We start from the raw sequence: 17,112 nt of genomic DNA, 5'->3' as shown, positions 1-17,112 counted from the left end.
AGGAGGCGGACCTTGCAGGGAGCCGAGATGGTGGGCGACAGAGCGAGACTCCATCTCAAAAAAAAAAAAAAAAAAGAAATTATATCCTGGTAGTGATATTACAGGGGTTATTTTTCTTCCTTTATTTTAGCTATATTTAGGGACAGTAGTATAAACACCCCAAACAAACAAGAAAGTAAAGGGTGAATAACTTCAAAGAACAAAGACACTAAAATTTCCAAACTTATCACTAGTACTTTATTAAGTCCAAGTTCCTGGAAATTAGCCAAAAGTCACCTAATTATAGAATTAAAACACAATCCTATGTATTCTTATTCTTGCTTTGGCAGGAATGTACAATACCTGACAGTGCTAAGAGTTAAGTTACTTTCACAAAATCAAAACAGTGACTACAAAGGGCCAGTAAGGGAAAACTAAGGGACTAAGTCCCAATTCTCAGGTCACAAAGCTGTTTAGATAAAACAATTTATTCTAGGATAGATTTGAAGATCAAGTATCTATTCTATAGAGTCTAAAGGTATTATTCAGGTATAAAAATACGGTAAGAAAACTTTACCACCACCACCACCAACAAACCACTAACCACAGGTTTACTCCCTAAAATATAGCCAAGCCAACAGACTATAAAATATCCTCATATGAAAAGACAGGACTCCCAATTTTGAAATAAACCCCACAGTTTTACTTTTTTATGTTTTTAGAAAACGAGGCTAAAGATCTACTTCATGCTAGTAACTAGTTTCTAAGAAAAAGCAACATGTAAAGGAAACACTGAAAATTACTTCAAAGACAAAAAAAAGTTAAAATGTTACTGCTAAGAGTAAAACCAAAGAAAAACTTGAAAATTAAAGCCTTTCAAGTCACAATTTTAGAGATTTTTCATTGAGAAAGTTCAATACTGCCAAGATGTTTTAAAATAAAAAAACTTAAAATTAGATGAGGCTATTTTTATTGATTAATATAAGGCAAAACAGGCTATCACTACACATATTAGAACCGCTCAAATAAAAAAGTGGTAACACTAAATGCTAGCAAGGATGCAGAGAAACTGGATATCTCATATATTGTTGATAGGAATATAAGAGGATATAGTCATTCTAGAAAATAAATAGTTCAGCAGTTTCTCTAAAAACCAAACATGCACTTACCATACGATCCAAACATTTGGGCATTTATTCCCCCAAAATGAAAACTTTATATTCACATAAAAATATTTATATACATGAATGTTTATAGCAGCTTTATTGCAATAGCCAAAAAACTGGAAACCACCCTTCTGGTATGTCCTTCAATAAGTAAATGGTTAAACAAATTGTGTGGTTCAGCCATACTATGGACTACTACTCAATAGTAAAAAGAAATGAACTACTGATACATGCAGCAATTTGGATGGCTCTCAAAGGAAGTATGGTAAAAGAAAAAAAGCCAAAGTTACATTCTGTATGATTCCATTTATATAACATTCTCAAAATGGCAAAATTACAGAGATGCAAACAGATTAGTGGTTGCTGGAAGGGTGCGTGCGGCTATAAAGTGGTAGCATAGGGAGCCCTGAGGTGATGGAGTAGCTCTGTATATAGAACTATAGACTGTTACAGTGGCTATCCAGATCTACACATGATAAAATTGCATACAATTATATATATACACACACACACAAATACATGTGAAACTGGTGAAAAAGACTTATGGATTGCAACGATGACAATTTCCTGGTTCTCGACATTAAATTATCGTTATGTGAGCTATTACCATTAGGTGAAACTTGGTGAAGGGAACATGGGCTCTGTACTATTTTTCACAACTTCCTATAAATCTGTAATTATTTCAAAATAGAAAGTAAAAAAATTAGTAGGGCTATGTATGAGGAGGTTAATATAATAACAAATGGAAAAGGTTTAGCATAGCTTTTGAAACACGGTAATAAAGGCTTCCATTTTATTGAAACTTTTATTACATTAATTTGAAAACACAGGTTTCCGCACTAAATATATACAACTATTTCAGCAAAAAGCATGACTTGAGCTAGAATTCCTTCATTTAATTACCAAATACTATGTGAAATCTCTTGTGCACATGGTTAAGATTGTTTTAAGACTTAAAATTGTCCAAGTGAATAGGGAACCAGTACACAACATAAATGGCTCAACATTCAGCTTTTTTCCCAAAAATCTTTAACTCAAATGTCTTTTTACATCATCAAGTAACTTATCAGATGGAAATAAATGTATCATCTGCTGTGTGATTCCAAATTAAGGAAAGTCTAACTCAAAGCCATCCTCAACTTGAATATATATAATCTCTTACAAAAAAACAATTACGTGTAATCTTAAGAATAGTGAAACAAACTCAAAGCCTTTTTGGCATTCCACAGCAGCTGAGTCCCTACCAAATATTCTGGGGTGGAAAGAACATTCTACTGGCCATCCTCTGAATTCCTCAGCAGACTCTAAGCTGTCCAGTCAGCTCTGCAGGAAACAGCAAATACCAGGTGCTGGTAACTAGTCTCTAATTCTTCAAAAAAGCATTATCTTTGGCCTACAGCCCCTTCAAGATTACTCTATACCTATGTGTGTGTAAGTGATTAATACAGTCTCTAGTGTTGTGGGTGTGATCCTGAAATAGTTTCCACCACTAAATGTTACTCTTAACAGAGTCAACAAAAGAGAGAATAGAAAGCTGTGTGAAATCATACAAAAGCTTGATTTTCTACTTTCCACAGGAAAAAAAATTACTTTAATTTTCTCAGCTTCAGCAGGTGCAAGAATATCTAACCACTGCCATGACGTCTATACCCTTCCTGTGATATTCAGTATACAGGTTATCTGAGAACAAGTGAGAACCATCTGATCAGTTCCGTATCACCAACGGAGCCCTTAAATTCTGTTCCCATGGACCCTTCTGTACTTCTAACACTATGATTTGTTGGCAGGAATTTCACGGAAGAAATTGAGATGTAAGGCCATCTGGCATGCCAGGATCAGAATTTTTCTAATACACACCCCCGTCCCTGACTTAGAATTTTCTAGTATCCCTTTCCCATCCTATCTTTCCTGTAATGTAGTAAGCCTTTTGTGTGACCACTGGGTAGACAGACTCCAAAAAGTCATTCATCGTTTCCTTTGCTTTCCAATAGTTAAAACTTTATGAGTGTTAAAAAAGAGTCCACAAAGACGAAGGGGGAAAAAAAAAGTCCAAACACTGAAATGCCAATGATTAATGGTGACAGTATTCAATGATCACAGATTTTGGTTAAAAGATGGAAGTTGTGGAATGAAAGTTTAGTGGCCGGGCGCAGTGGCTCATGTCTGTAATCCTAGCACTGTGGGAGGCCAAGGCAGGCAGATCATTTGAGTCAGGAGTCCAAGACCAGCCTGGCCAACACGGCGAAACCCCGTCTCTACTAAAAATACAAAAATTAGCCGGTGTGGTGGCGGGTGCCTGTAATCCCAGCTACTCAGGAGGCTGAGGCAGGAAAATCACTTGAACCCAGGAGTGTTGAAGTTGCAGTAAGCCAAGATCATGCCACTGCACTCCAGCCTGGGTGGCATAGCAAGACTCCATCTCAAAAAACAACAACAACAACAACAACAACAACAACAAAACAAAGAAAGTTAAGTTAGTTGAACACAGTATACTAAATTTTGAGACATTCTTAAATATGAATTATATTGTTAGTGTACAATCTACACTATAGAAAACCTAATGTCTTCTTAAAAGCGCATGTCAGTACCCAAATCAGTAAAATTCAATAACCTGAAGGTTCTAGTTCACTAAGAATTACTGTGGGCTATATCTGCAAATGCACAGAAATTAAATAGAGCACAAATCACTTGGAAAAAGGCCTCTAAATTCTTTCATATTCAATCTACTTTAATCTGTCCGATTGCTTTGGAGCCCAGCAGTAACACCAATCTCATTGATAACACTGTGTAGAAATAAGCAGAGATAGGCCGGGCACGGTGGCTCATGCCTGTAATCCCAGCACTTTGGGCGGCCGAGGCAGGTAGATCACCTGATGTTGGGAGTTTGACACCAGCCTGACCAACATGGAGAAACCCCATCTCTACTAAAGATACAAAATTAGGCATGGTGGCACATGCCTGTAATCCCAGCTACTTGGGAGGCTGAGGCAGGAGAATTGCTTGAACCCGGGAGGCAGAGGTTGCAATGAGCCAAGATCGCGCCACTGCACTCCAGCCTGGGCAACACAAGTGAAACTCCGTCTAAAAAAAAAAAAAAACAGAAAGAGAGAGAGAGGGAGGGAGGGAGAGCGAGAGAGAGAGAGAGAGAAAGAGAAGCAGATATAAGCCCTAATGCAGTGCTGAAAAAAGGCATGAACATCTTGGGCTTACTATGACATGATGAACAATGGGCACTAGAGGATGGCACATACAAGAGGATACTGCCCCACGGCAGTGAAGAGCACTACATCTCAGCCCTCCAAATCTCAGCTCCCCACTAGCAGGTCCACCTATACATCCCCCTACTATCTTCTTACCCAAACCAATAGTCCTTCTGGCCCTTATTTCCAAAAACACCACAAATATTTCCCCAGTCACTCAAGTTCAAAGCTACAGTGTGATTATTAAATCCACTTAAGGAATCTGAATCATCTCCATCCTTACCCTGTAATACCTCTCACATTCATTCTCCCTTCACATCCCCATTCCCACCATCCTAGTTTAAGAAATTGTACCTTAAACCCAAGTTTCCCAACAAGGTCTTGATGTCCCCACAGCCAAATTTGTACTCCAAAACATTGTTTTGAACAAGTCATCCAAGCCTTAAAAAAGCATCTACAGATCTGGCAGTACAGCCAACAGAAACCTATCATGAGCTTGGACAAACACCAAGCACCTTCCAGAAGAAGTTTCTGGACCCAGGGCTCAAGACCAAGTTCTGCAAATTCCCTGTATTTGCTACTTCTTGCCATCCCCTCTTTCTCCATAGTGATAAACAATTAAGTCTTTCAAAAGAAAAGGGTTTATGGCTCGTTTTCATGGACAAGCAGCAGCAGGTGGACAGCATCCTAAACCATAGCCAGTTCTGGAGGGGAGCAAAGCCCAAGAGAATCAGTGGAAGCAACTTAAAACATAAAAGGCCAGGCCAGGCATGGTGGCTCATGCCTGTAATCCTGACACTTTGGGAAGCCAAGGTGGGCAGATCACTTGAGGTCAGAAGTTCGAAACCAGTCTGGCCAACATGGTGAGACCCCATCTCTACTAAAAATACAAAAATTACCTGGGCATGGTGGCGGGCACCTGTAATCCCAGTTACTCGGGAGGCTGAGGCAGGAGAATTGCTTGAACCTGGGAGACGGAGGTTGCAGTGAGCCAAGATTGTGCCACCACACTCCAGCCTGGGCAAGACAGCAAGACTCCCTCTCATTAATTCATTCATTCATTCATAATTAAATAAATAAATAAGGCCAGGCATGGTGGCTCACACCTGTAATCCCAACATTTTGCTGGGCGGAGGCGGGAGAATCACTTGGACCAGGAGTTGGAGACCTTCATGGGCAACATGGCAAGACCCCATCTTTACAAAAAAAACCAAAATGAGCCAGGCGTGGTGGCACTCGCCTGTAGTCCCAACTACTCAGGAGGCTGAGGTGGGAAGTTCACTTCAGCCTGGGAGGCCAAGGCTGCTGTGACCCATGATCATGACACTGCACTCCAGCCTGAGCGACAGAGCAAGACCCTGTCTCAAAAAAAATTAAAAAAATAAATTTAGGCCAGGCACAGTGGCTCACACCTGTAATCCCAGCACACTGGGAGGCCAAGGCATGTGGATGGCTTGAGCCCAGGCAAAGGTTGCAGTGAGCCGAGATCACACCACTGCACTCCAGCCTGGGCAACAGAGCGAGACCCTGTCTCCATAAAATTAAATTAAAATTTAAAAATAATAAAACAAAAAATAAAAAAAGTTTTAAAAAGCAAACAAAATCCCTGGTCTGTGGGTACATGAAGAAGTCTGAGATGATGAGCTCAAGAGTTTTATTTTGAAGACTTTAGGATGAAATCCAATATCTTACTCTACATATTAAAGAAATGTCCATGTCATGTGTAAGAGGGAACACATAATAAAAGGAAAGTTAAACATAAGTGGGCTATACCAAGAGCATGAAGTGAGTACCTTTGAGAGTTCAGAGGAGAAACTAAAAACATCAAGGACTTAGGCAATGCAAGAGGTCAGCATTCTAAATAAATCAACCAATTTGGTTGAAGCAGAGAACACAAAAGACAGCTGCGAGAGACTATATAGCTGTCCCACGGTTCTAGTCCATTTTCACATGCTTTCTGGTCTCCTCTTCCCATCTGGACTATCAGTTCAGAGGCCAAGAACCACCACAATGTGTTAACCTATTAGCTAACTATCAGTCACATCTTAAGAATTCAGAAAACAATGGTAACAGTTTTAGTATATTTAATCTCAGAACAGCATAACATCGAGGTGCACTCTGAATTCGGATTTTTTTAAATACCTATATTAAAAATAGAAAAACTTTCTAAAGTTAAGAAATAAGGATACTGGCGAGAATGGTGGCTCATGCCTATAATCCCAGCACTCTGTGAGGCCAAGGTGGGAGGACTGCTTGAGGCCGGTTGAAGACCAGCCTAGGCAACAAATGGAGGCCCCATCTCTACAAAAAGTAAAAATAAAAAAATTAGGCAGGTGTGGTGACATGTGCCTGTAGTCCCAGCTACTCCAGGAAGCTAAGGCAGGAGGATCACTTGAGCCCAAGAGTTAGAGGATACAGTGAGCTATGATCACGTCACTCCACTCCAGCCTAGGCAGCGGAGTGAGACCCAGTCTCAAAAGAAAAAAAAGAAATCAGGATAATGAGGCCGGGCACGGTGGCTCATGCCTGTAATCCCAGTCCTTTGGGAGGCCAAGACGGGCAGATCACCTGAGGTCAGGAGTTCGAGACCAGCCTGACCAACATGAAGAAACCCCGTCTCTACTAAAAATAAAAAATTAGCCAGGCGTGGTGGCAAGCGCCTGTAATCCCAGCTACTCGGGAGGCTGAGGCAGCAGAATCGCTTGAACCTGGGAGGCAGAGGTTACGGTGAGCTGAGATCGAGCCACTGCACTGCAGCCTGGGCAACAAGAGCGAAACTCCGTCTCAAAAAAAAAAAAAAAATCAGGATACATGAATCAAAGCAAGAATTTCTAAGCACCCAGACACTCTTAACACTCTTGGGAATTGTTCTAATGTATTTTTTGAAACTAGGAGGTCTCAGAATTGAACTTTTTCTAATTAAAAAAGAAATTAACTGCTGACATCCTCTAAGGGAGGAGGCAAAAGAATGGAAAATCTGGTGAAGTGATAAGCAGTTTTTAAAGAGGTTTACAATCAGTTTTTAAACAGTAATCCCTCCGGGAAATGAAAATTCCTCTCCTAATCCCTTTGAGGGCAATATATTTGAATCAGGAACAAGAACATCTTGCTTCTAAGTATAAATATGAACCTTTTAGAGTATCTTCTGCATTAAATAGCAAGTAGAGGAGAGGACAATTTCTAATTTATCAAAAAAAAAATAAGCATCTTGGACTTGTATCTTTTGCTAGACACATGCAAAGAGGCTTCAGTAAAATGCAATTAAGGAACTTCAAGGTTTTCGTTGACAGTGATTACTTAACTGGAGCTTACTCCTGTGAAATGAAACTACCAGAAACCCTCAACATCAATTTGCTTGTCACTAAACCACAGGTTTACGCTTAGACTTGGAAATGCTAACAGGATGGAACCACAAGCCTTTAATAAAACGTGATGACCATGGAGAGCGCCCTTGAAGCTTAGCAACAGAGGACTCAACCCTAAAAGGGTTCCCTTTCTGGAATGTGAGGGCAGGTTTGACATGTACCACAGCACCAGTCCTAGAACGCTTGACTGCATTTTCCACAAAAGGTAGGAGTTGTAATAGTAGCATAGAGCAGACACCAGCCCACTGGAAGCAGATGGAACCCACCAACTCATTTTATCCAGACCTTCAAAAAGGTACACAGAACTCTCTCTCTCAGCCAAAGCAGGGCAGATCTGAATGAATAAATCCAGGAAAAGGTTCACATGGGATTACTAATTGGTAATTTCATTTGCATGCTAAAGCCCTCAGTGTAAAACACAACCTGAAAAATGAAAAGCAATTTGAAAGCCGGTTCTCCATACTCAAGCTACACACACACACACACACACACACACACACACCCACGAGACCCAAAAGCTTTGTTTTACAAAACAAATAAGATTCAGTGACCTATTCCAGCACAGGGACTCTTCTGAAGTGAGATCTAGTTGGAAACATTCCCTGCTTATGTACATAATTCACTAGGGGTCAGGTAAGATTCCATTTTCTAAGAGCTGAACTTTAAACAGAAAGTCACTAGTGGTGCAATATTCACTCATTAGCATAAATCTCTACCCCCTAGAATGAAAAGCATTGGCTGCCTCTGCCAGGATGACAACTTTACAGTGAGAAGCTGGAGCCGCGGACCATGAACTCCTGGAAAGTTCTATCAGGGCCTCAGAAGGGCTCACCACCTTCACCAGCCTAAACTTAGTGGTCACCCATCCCACGCCACCCTCTCCATAGACAGGGCATCTGTGATATGGGAATTTTTTAAAAATAAAAAGATGGGCCAAAGGGTCAAGAGCAGGCAATGCCTTACAGGGCTGACATGATTGCTGTCTGGGACTGGGGGATGGGGAGGAGCATTCTGGATGTTTCTATTCTTGGCAAGGAAAGCACCTCCGGGTCCTGCACCATCAAAAAACACTCACACACCAATGTTCTCAGGGAATGAATGATAGGCCCGTGCTAAGCGGTCTCATCTTGAGTTGTGATGATGGGGAAAAAGGTGTGGAGGGCTGGAGGCGGGGTGGTGGTCAAAGGTAGATGTGTTTAACTAAGGGGGATGGGAGGAGAGTGAATGGATAAAGGGGGGGCCTGGGGAAGGTGTGGACGGTTAAGAGGGAGGGGAGGAAGGTGTGGACGACTAAGGGAGGACAGGAGACGGAGGGTGTGGACGGCTAAGGAGGCTTGGGGAAAGGTGTGAACGACAGGGGGGTTGGGGATGGCCAGCAGCACCCCCGTGCAACAGCAGCGAAGGCAGGCCGTGGGGGTGGCCGCTCCTAGACCCTCACAACCCCCCTCTGTGGGCGTGTGCCCGGCTGCGCGTTCGCACCGGCCAGGCCATCGGGCCGCAGGGCCAGCACTCACCCCACGACTCCCTGGTTGTAGTTCCTCCGTTTCCACGGGGTCCCGCTGTACACGACCCCGCCGCCGTCTGCTCGGCCGCCCCCCGCGGCCCGCCCTCCGCTGGGCTGCAGCAGGCTGTAGTTGAGTCCATACGTGCTGGCCTTGTTGTCGCGCTTCCTCTTGTTGCTGCTGCCCGAGGCCGAATCGGCTGGATCGGCGGCGGGGACGGCGGCCGAAGGGTGCGGGGACGAGGACGCCGAGGGAGGCGAGGACGCCGAGGAGCCCGCCCGGCGGGCCCAGGCCCCGGGCTGGTGGTGGTTGTTGTTGTTGTTGGTCGTCTCTAGGGGCAGGAAGTCCCGCTGCTCCGCGGGCAGCGCGTGGCTGCCCAGCAGGCGCTCCCCGGAGCGATACATGCCGGCCGGGGCCGGGGCCGGGGCCGAGGCCGCGCCGCCGGGGCTGCCGGTGCTGCTGCCGCTCCCGCCGGTGGCCGTGCTGCTGCTGCTGCTGCCGCCGCCGCCGCCGCTCGCGCCGCCGCTGCTGTGACAGTGGTGGTTGAAGTAGAGGTTCCTCAGCCCCTGGGTCGTCTCCCAGATCTGCATCCACAGACTGTTGGACGGTCCGAGCTGCTCTGGCTGAAACCAGGCGATCCTCGGATCCATCAAACGGCGGCGGCCGCTGCCCCCGCCCCTCCCGGCCGCCCGCAGGGCCGCCGCCGCCGCCGCCTCAGGCGCACGCCCGGCCTCGGCTGCTGCTGCTGCTGCTGCTGCCGCTGCTGCTGCTGCTGCTGCTGCTCGGGGCCCGCCGCGGGCGGCGCGGTCGCGCAGGGAGCCCGGCCGGCGCCGGCGGCGTCGCTCCCGCCCTCGGGGGCTCCGCGGGCCCTCCCCCCCTCCCTCCGCCCCTCCGCCCCTCCGCCGAGCCCCTGTCACTGGGGTCCCCGTGCAAATGGCGGCGGCAGCGGCGGCGGCTCCACAGAAGAGCGAGCGGCGGCGGCGGCGGCGGCAGCGAGACGCGCCTGCTCCGTAGCGTCCTCGCTCCTCGGGCCCCGGGGCGGGGCCTCTGCCGGCTCCGCCCCTCTCGCTCCGCCCCCCCCCCACCGCCCCGCCCTCACGCGCTCGCCCCGCCCCCGCCGCGCCGCGCCGCAGCCCGGGAGGCCGCGCCGTGCGTCACAGAGGCCGCGGCGCGACGGGGCCGCAACCGCCTGGTCCAACCGTACTTGCGCCATCTGTGGAGTGGTCCCACGTACCTGGGCGTCCGGGAGCTTCTGACGCGCGCGCGGCTTCTCCGCCTCGGCTTCCCCGGTGCTGAGTGTGGACGAGGCCGCATGGAGGTTGCCGCCCGCCCCGCAGGGAGCGCGTTGTGGGAGGTGCCACCCCGCCCCTCTCTCCTCGCCCCTCCCATCGCTGTGGCCGCCGGATCCTGGGCCCTCGCAACCCTTCCTGACGTCTTGGCTTCTGCCTGCTTTCTAAAACACTTTCTTTTAAAAAAAAAAAAAAAAAAAAAGCCTATAACACTTTTTCTGGTGGGGTGGGGACACGCCCCCTGCCCGAGCGCGTGCCCCGGGGTCCTGACGCGGGCTGCGCGAGACCCTGCACGGCTACGTGTGCCGCGCCCTGCTGCGCCCTGGCCGGGGTGGGGGACCCCTCACCCCGGCCTGAGGCCACAGAAACCTGTACCCCATGCATAGCCCTGGGGGAGACCACTAAGACTGAGAGTGTGAGCCAAGGGCGGAAAGCCGCAGCCGCACACTCAACCCACTTTACAGGGACACGCAAACACGTGTAGATGTACAGAGAAGCAGACACACTCCTGCGCGGCGTAGCAAAGACGCTCTCCTGCCCTAAGGTGCACCAACAGCCTTAGAAAGCTCTTCTGAGTTCAGCATTAAATTTTAAGAAAACCCAAAACCTTTTAAGCCTAAAATGAAGATTTAGCATCAGCAAAGATTGTCCACTAGGTCGTTATTTGCATGTCTTTCAAATCTCAGTGGTTAAAAAGCCAAGGAAAGGGGAATGTTAAGTATTTTAAATCAAGAGACTAAAAGAAAGTAAGTGAACAGCTTCTATGTGGGCCCTTTAAGGTTGGTCCAACGTCCAGAACAAGTCCCTGATGCCTGATATTGGCCTTCCATTTTGGGAGCTCAATATCCTGGAAAGTTTTTATGACAAATAGTGGAAAACTATCAAAGAACTAAGTGTCGCTCTACCTTTTTCTTTCTTTCGAGACTAACTCTTGCTCTGTCATCTGGAGTTCAGTGACTCATTCACAGCTCACTGCAGGCTCGGCCTCTTGGGTTCAAGCGATCCTCTTGCCTCAGCCTCCGAGTAGCTAGGACTACAGGCACGCGTCAAGATGGCATAGAGACGAAGTTGCTCTGCGTTGCCCAGGCTGGTCTGGAACTCCTGGACTTAAGCGATCCTCCTACCTCAGACTCCAAAACTGCTGGGATTACAAGGGGGTGAGCCACCACGCCTGACCTTACCTTTTTTTTTTTTTTGGTAAGAGAATAAATAGCATGACCAGAAATACGGAAAACACACAAAGACCCTTCAGCTGCAAACAACAGCTTCCTTGATAGTTTATGCAGCCTGTTTCTTGTATGGGCTGCTCTAAGAGACCATGGAGACAGGCCTTTCAGATGTATGTTCATGTCTTTGACCTTGCACTACGCCAGTGTAGGCTCCAGGCAGATATTCGAGGTGCCTTTGAAAAGCTCCAGGGCACTGTGGCCAGGGTTCACATTGGTCAAGTTATCATGTCCATCTGCAACAAGCTGCAGAATAAGGAGCATGTGATTGAATCCCTGCTCAGGGCCAAGTTCAAGTTCCCTGGCTGCCAGAAGATCCACATTTCAAAGAAGTGGGGCTTCACCAAGTTCACTGTGGATGAATTTGAAGACATGGTGGCTGAAAAGCGGCTCATCGCAGATGACTGTGGGGTCAAGTACATCCCCATCATGGCCCTCTGGACAAGTGGCGTGCCCTGCCCTCGTAAGGGCTTCCACTGTGCTGCCCCCTCTTAATACTCCCCAATAAATCCTACTTCCTGTCCACCAAAAACAAACCAAAAAAACCCTTCGGAATTTTGATTCATTCAATTTGATTGTTGCAGTTGCTTTACTAGAAATCAGTATTAAAAGTTTTCTCTGTCCGGGGGCGGTTGCTCACACTTGTAATCCCAGCGTTTTGGGAAGTCAAGGCAGGCAGATCACCTGAGGTCGGGAGTTCGAGACCAGCCTGACCAACACGGAAAAACCCCATCTCTACTAAAAATACAAAATTAGCCGGGTGTGGTGGCGCATGCCTGTAATCCCAGCTACTCAGGAGGTTGAGGCAGGAGAATCGCATGAACCCAGGAGGTGGAGGTTGTGGTGAGCCGAGATCTCGCCATTGCACTCCAGCCTGGGTGACAGAGCGAGACTCTTATCTCAAAAAAAAAAAAAAAGTTTTCCCTGAATGAAATTTGCTATGTACTAATTATTACATAGCCAGGAAAATAAGTAGCCGTATTTTTTGTGTTATTTACACTGACAAAAATAAAACATTGTATAGAAATAGATTTTGTTTGCTGACCTCATATTTGTTTTAAAAATTGAATCTCTGGCCGGGCGTGGTGACTCACACCTGTAATCCCAACATTTTGGGAGGCCGACGCGGGCAGATCATGAGCTCAGGAGTTCCCGAGACCAGCCTGGCCAATGTGGTGAAACCCTGTCTCTACTAAAAATACAAAAAATTAGCCGGGCGTGGTGGCACATGCCTGTAATCCCAGCTACTTGGAAGGCTGAGGCAGGAGAATCATTTGAACCTTGGAGGCAGAGGTTTTGGTACGCCGAGATCGCGTCATTGCACTCCAGCCTAGGTGACACAGTGAGACTCTGTCTCAAAAAAAAAAAAAATTATATATATATATCTATCTCTCTCTCTCTCTCAGCAGGGTGCAGTGGCTTATGCCTGTAATCCCAGCACTTTGGAAGACTGAGATGAGAGGATTACTTGAAGCCAGGAGTTTGAGAACAGCCTAGGCAACATGGTGAGACCTCTGTCTCTACAAAAAATTTAAAAATGACCTGGGCCTTTTCCTTTAACGTAGGATCAAGGTAATAAAAAAGAAAAAAATATTCAACATGAAATTTGGAGGAGACAGATATCCAAACTATTATCAGATGCTAATTCATCAGTTACACCATAGTAATATCCTAAGTATGTTAAGTAAAAGGCTTTCTTCAGCAAAGTATCAGAGATACATTTGATTTATATACTTTTGTAAACTGTATCTTCTCAGGATGCGGGGTACTTAAGATCCATGCTTTCAGGCCAAGTGTGGTGGCTCACGCCTGTAATCCCAGCAATTCGGGAGGCTGAGGCAGGCAGATCGCTTGAGGTCAGTAGTTTGAGACCAGCCTGGCCAACATGGTGAAACTCCATCTCTACTTAAAAAAAGGAATTAGCCAGGCATGGTGGCCCACATCTCTAAGGCCAGTTACTCAGGAGGCTGAGGTGGGAGAATCACTTGAACCTGGGAGGCAGAGGTTACAGTGAGCCGAGATCGTGCCACTGCACTCCATCCTGGGCGACAGAGCTAGACTCCGTCTCAATCAATCAATCAATCAATAAAATTAGCTGTGCTTGGTGGCGAGTGCCTGTGGTCCCAACTACTCGGGAGGCTGAGGTGGGAGTATGGCTTGAGCACAGGAGGTCGAGTCTACAGTGAGCCATGTTTGTGACACTGCACTCCAGCCTGAGCGAGATCTTGTCTTAAAAATAAAAATAAAAATGACCAGGCGCAGTGGCTCATGCCTGTAATCCCAGTACTTTGGGAGGCTGAGGCAGGAAGATCACTTGAGCCCAGAAGTTCAAGACCAGCCTGGGCAACACAGCGAGATTTTTGTCTCAAAAGAGAAGAAAAGGAAATAAAACTAAAAAATTTAAATATATTTTCTTAAACCCTGCTTGAAAAAAAGAAATTCAGGAGAGGCATGGTGGATTACACCTATAGTCCCAGTGCTTTGGGAGGTTTAGGCCGGAAGGTGGCTTGAGGCTTGGAGTTTGAGACCAGTCTGGGCAATATAGCAAGACCCTGCCTGTAAAAACAATAATAATAATAGTAATAATAATAAAATTTTTAAATTCAATCTCAAGACATAAGGTCAGGAAAACATTTTCCTTTTTAATTCAAATAAGAACAATGGAAAGCCCAAAACACTAAACATTATTGGCTGGGCGCGGTGGCTCACGCCTGTAATCCCAGCACTTTGGGAGGCTGAGGTAGGAGGATCACTTGAGGTCAGGAGTTTGAGACCAGCCTGACCAAGATGGTGAAACCCCATCTCTACTAAAAATACAAAAAATGTAGCCAGGGGTGGTGGCACACACAAGTAGTCCCAGCTACTCTGGAGGCTGAGGTGGAAGGATCACTTGAACCCGGGAGGCAGAGGTTGCAGTCAGCTGAGATTGCACCACTATACTCCAGCCTGGGTGACACAGCGAGACTCCATCAAAAAAAAAAAAAAAAAAAAGATGTTATCAAGGTCCCACCAACAGAAATACCCACTGTGAAGATTGTTAAACATTCATCCAAAAATCTCTCCATGCATATGTACATGTTGAAATACAGGTATATATTCCAGTCTCTTAAAATATTTCTTCAGGACCAGGCACGGTGGCTCACACCTGTAATCCCAGCACTTTGGAAGGCAGAGGCAGATGGATCACTTGAGGTCAGGAGTTTGAAAGCAGCCTGGACAACATGGTGAAACCCCATCTCTACTAAAAACACAAAAATTAGCTGGGCCTCATAGGTGCACACCTGTAATCCCAGCTACTTGGGAGGCTGAGGCAGGAGAATCACTTGAACCCAGGAGGCAGAGGTTGCAGTGAGCCGACATTGCACCACTGTACTGTAGCCTGGGTGACAGAATGAAACCCTGTCTCAAAAAAATAAATAAAATAAAATATTTATTCAGACATTCTAGAACACATTAAATGCCATTGATATCTAAGTTTTTTCAAGGTACTCAAAATTAGTAATAGCACGTGCAAGAAATTAACATTTGTTATATTTGAGTGCTGATTTCCTCAGGCAAAGGTTAAGAACTACTAAAGTATTGGCAAAATGATAAAAATTAGTTAACATACATAAAAATACATTGTAGGCCGGGTGCAGTGGCTCAAGCCTATAATCCCAGCACTTCTGGAGGCCAAAGTGGGCAGATTGCTTCAGCTCAGGAGTTTGAGACCAGCTTGGGCAACATGACAAGACCCCACCTCTATAGAAAAAAATGTAAAAATCACTTTATGGTGCCGGGCACGGTGGCTCATTCCTGTAATCCCAGCATTTTGGGAGGCCGAGATGGGTGGATCGTCTGAGGTTGGGAGTTGGAGACCAGCCTGACCAACATGGAGAAACCCCGTCTCTACTAAAAATACAAAATTAGCTGGGCATGGTGGTGCATGCCTGTAATCCCAGCTACTCAGGGGGCTGAGGCAGGAGAATTGCTTGAACTTGGTAGGCGGAGGTTGCAGTGAGCCGAGATCGTGCCATTGCACTCCAGCCTGGGCAACAAGAGGGAAACTCTGTCTGAAAACAAACAAACAAACAAACAAACAAACAAAAAACCTTTATGACCAGGCGCAGTGGTTCATGCCTGTAATCCCAGCACTTTGGGAGGCCGAGGTGAGCAGATCACTTGAGGTCAGGAGTTCAAGACCAGCCTGGTGAACATGGTGAAACCCCATCTCTACCAAAAGTACAAAAAACTAGCCAGGCGTAGTGGCGTGTGTCTGTAATCCCAGCTACTTGGGTGGCTGAGGCAGGAGAATCACCTGAACCCAGGAGGGGGAAGTTGCAGTGAGCCAAGATCATGCCACTCCACTCCAGCCTGGGCAACAAAGGGAGACTCTTGTCTCAAAAAAAAATAAATAAATAAAAACTTTGTAGACTGTGATGTGTGGGCCTAAAGACAAGGCATTACTGTGTCCATTCACCTGGAAAGAATGCATGTTGGTTAGCTGTGTAACTTATCCTTGTTTCAAGGCCTTCAGCAAATCTTGGTTGAATGTCTGTCACCCATGCAGAATTGAGCTAATTGCTTTAGAGGAGATAAATAAGCAACCAGGGCCTTTGGCTGCCTTCCATGAATTTCCTGTCTGGTTGAGGAGGCAAAAAGAAGTAAATATTTAAACTCAAATTGCAATTCATTCAATTAATTCAATAAATATGGTCTTGACCAACTATTAGATGCCAGATTCTGGGGATACAGCAACGAACAATTCTGATGAGGTCCCTGCCCTGGTGGACCTAGTTTGCCAGTGAGCAAGGGAAGCCTATAAAGTCAGACAGTGGTAAATGCGATGAAGAAAAAGAAGGCAGGCTAAAGGACAGTGACAGTATGCTATTTTTAGATAGGCTAATCAGGGAAGGCTGCTCTGAGGAAGCGATATTTGAGCCGAGCGGTAAGCAAAGGAGTGGGCTGTGACCATCTAAGGAATGGTCCATTAGACAGAGGGGATGGCAAACACCAAGGCCCTGGGTCAGGAACCTGCTCTGGGCCCAACAAGATGAGGCACTGTGATTGAGTGTCAGATGTGTGCCATGGTATAGAATTATAAAGCATGTCTTCTGGAAGGTACCTTAAAAATCATTCAGCTGGGGCCGAGTGCGGTGGCTCGCTCCTGTAATCCCAGCACTTTGGGAGGCCAAGGTGGGCAGATTGCTTGAGCCCAGGAGTTTGAAACCTTCCTGGGCAACATGTTGTTTCTCCTAAAAATACAAAAAATTAGCTAGGCATGGTGGCCTGTGCCTGCAGTCCCAGCTACTCAGGAGGTGAGGTGGGAGGATCGCTTGAGCCTGGGAGGCAGAGGTTGCAATGAGCTGAGATCACAACACTGCACTCCAGCCTGGGTGACAGAGT

General features: G+C 46.3%; 1 protein-coding gene and 2 pseudogenes across 5 annotated transcripts in view; 2 read left to right on the top strand and 1 right to left on the bottom strand.

Moving 5' to 3' along the window:
- The window catches only part of TENT4B (terminal nucleotidyltransferase 4B), an 83,226-nt gene extending 68,315 nt beyond the window's left edge, over positions 1–14,911 (bottom strand). The window contains exons 1-2 of one of the 5 annotated variants that reach the window (XM_034940126.3): positions 10,447–14,911; positions 9,225–9,737 (exon numbers count right to left, since the gene is read on the bottom strand). In XM_034940126.3, coding sequence (XP_034796017.3) covers positions 9,225–9,737; positions 10,447–10,601 — 668 coding nt within the window. In that variant the 5' untranslated portion in view covers positions 10,602–14,911. Of the gene's footprint in view, positions 1–9,224; positions 10,179–10,446 lie in introns of those variants that run through there. The other 4 variants (XM_034940125.3, XM_055099536.3, XM_003819831.7 and 1 more) reach the window with 4 other exon arrangements.
- Positions 11,742–11,831, top strand: LOC112437452 (small nucleolar RNA SNORA70; annotated as a pseudogene).
- Positions 11,782–12,194, top strand: LOC117976232 (large ribosomal subunit protein uL16-like; annotated as a pseudogene).
- Positions 14,912–17,112: the final 2,201 nt, after the last annotated feature.

The sequence above is a fragment of the Pan paniscus genome, chromosome 18 (genome assembly GCF_029289425.2).
Source record: "Pan paniscus chromosome 18, NHGRI_mPanPan1-v2.0_pri, whole genome shotgun sequence".
NCBI lineage: Eukaryota > Metazoa > Chordata > Mammalia > Primates > Hominidae > Pan > Pan paniscus.
The sequence above is the reverse complement of the archived record's forward strand: the minus strand, read 5'-3'. Positions and strand labels throughout refer to the sequence as shown.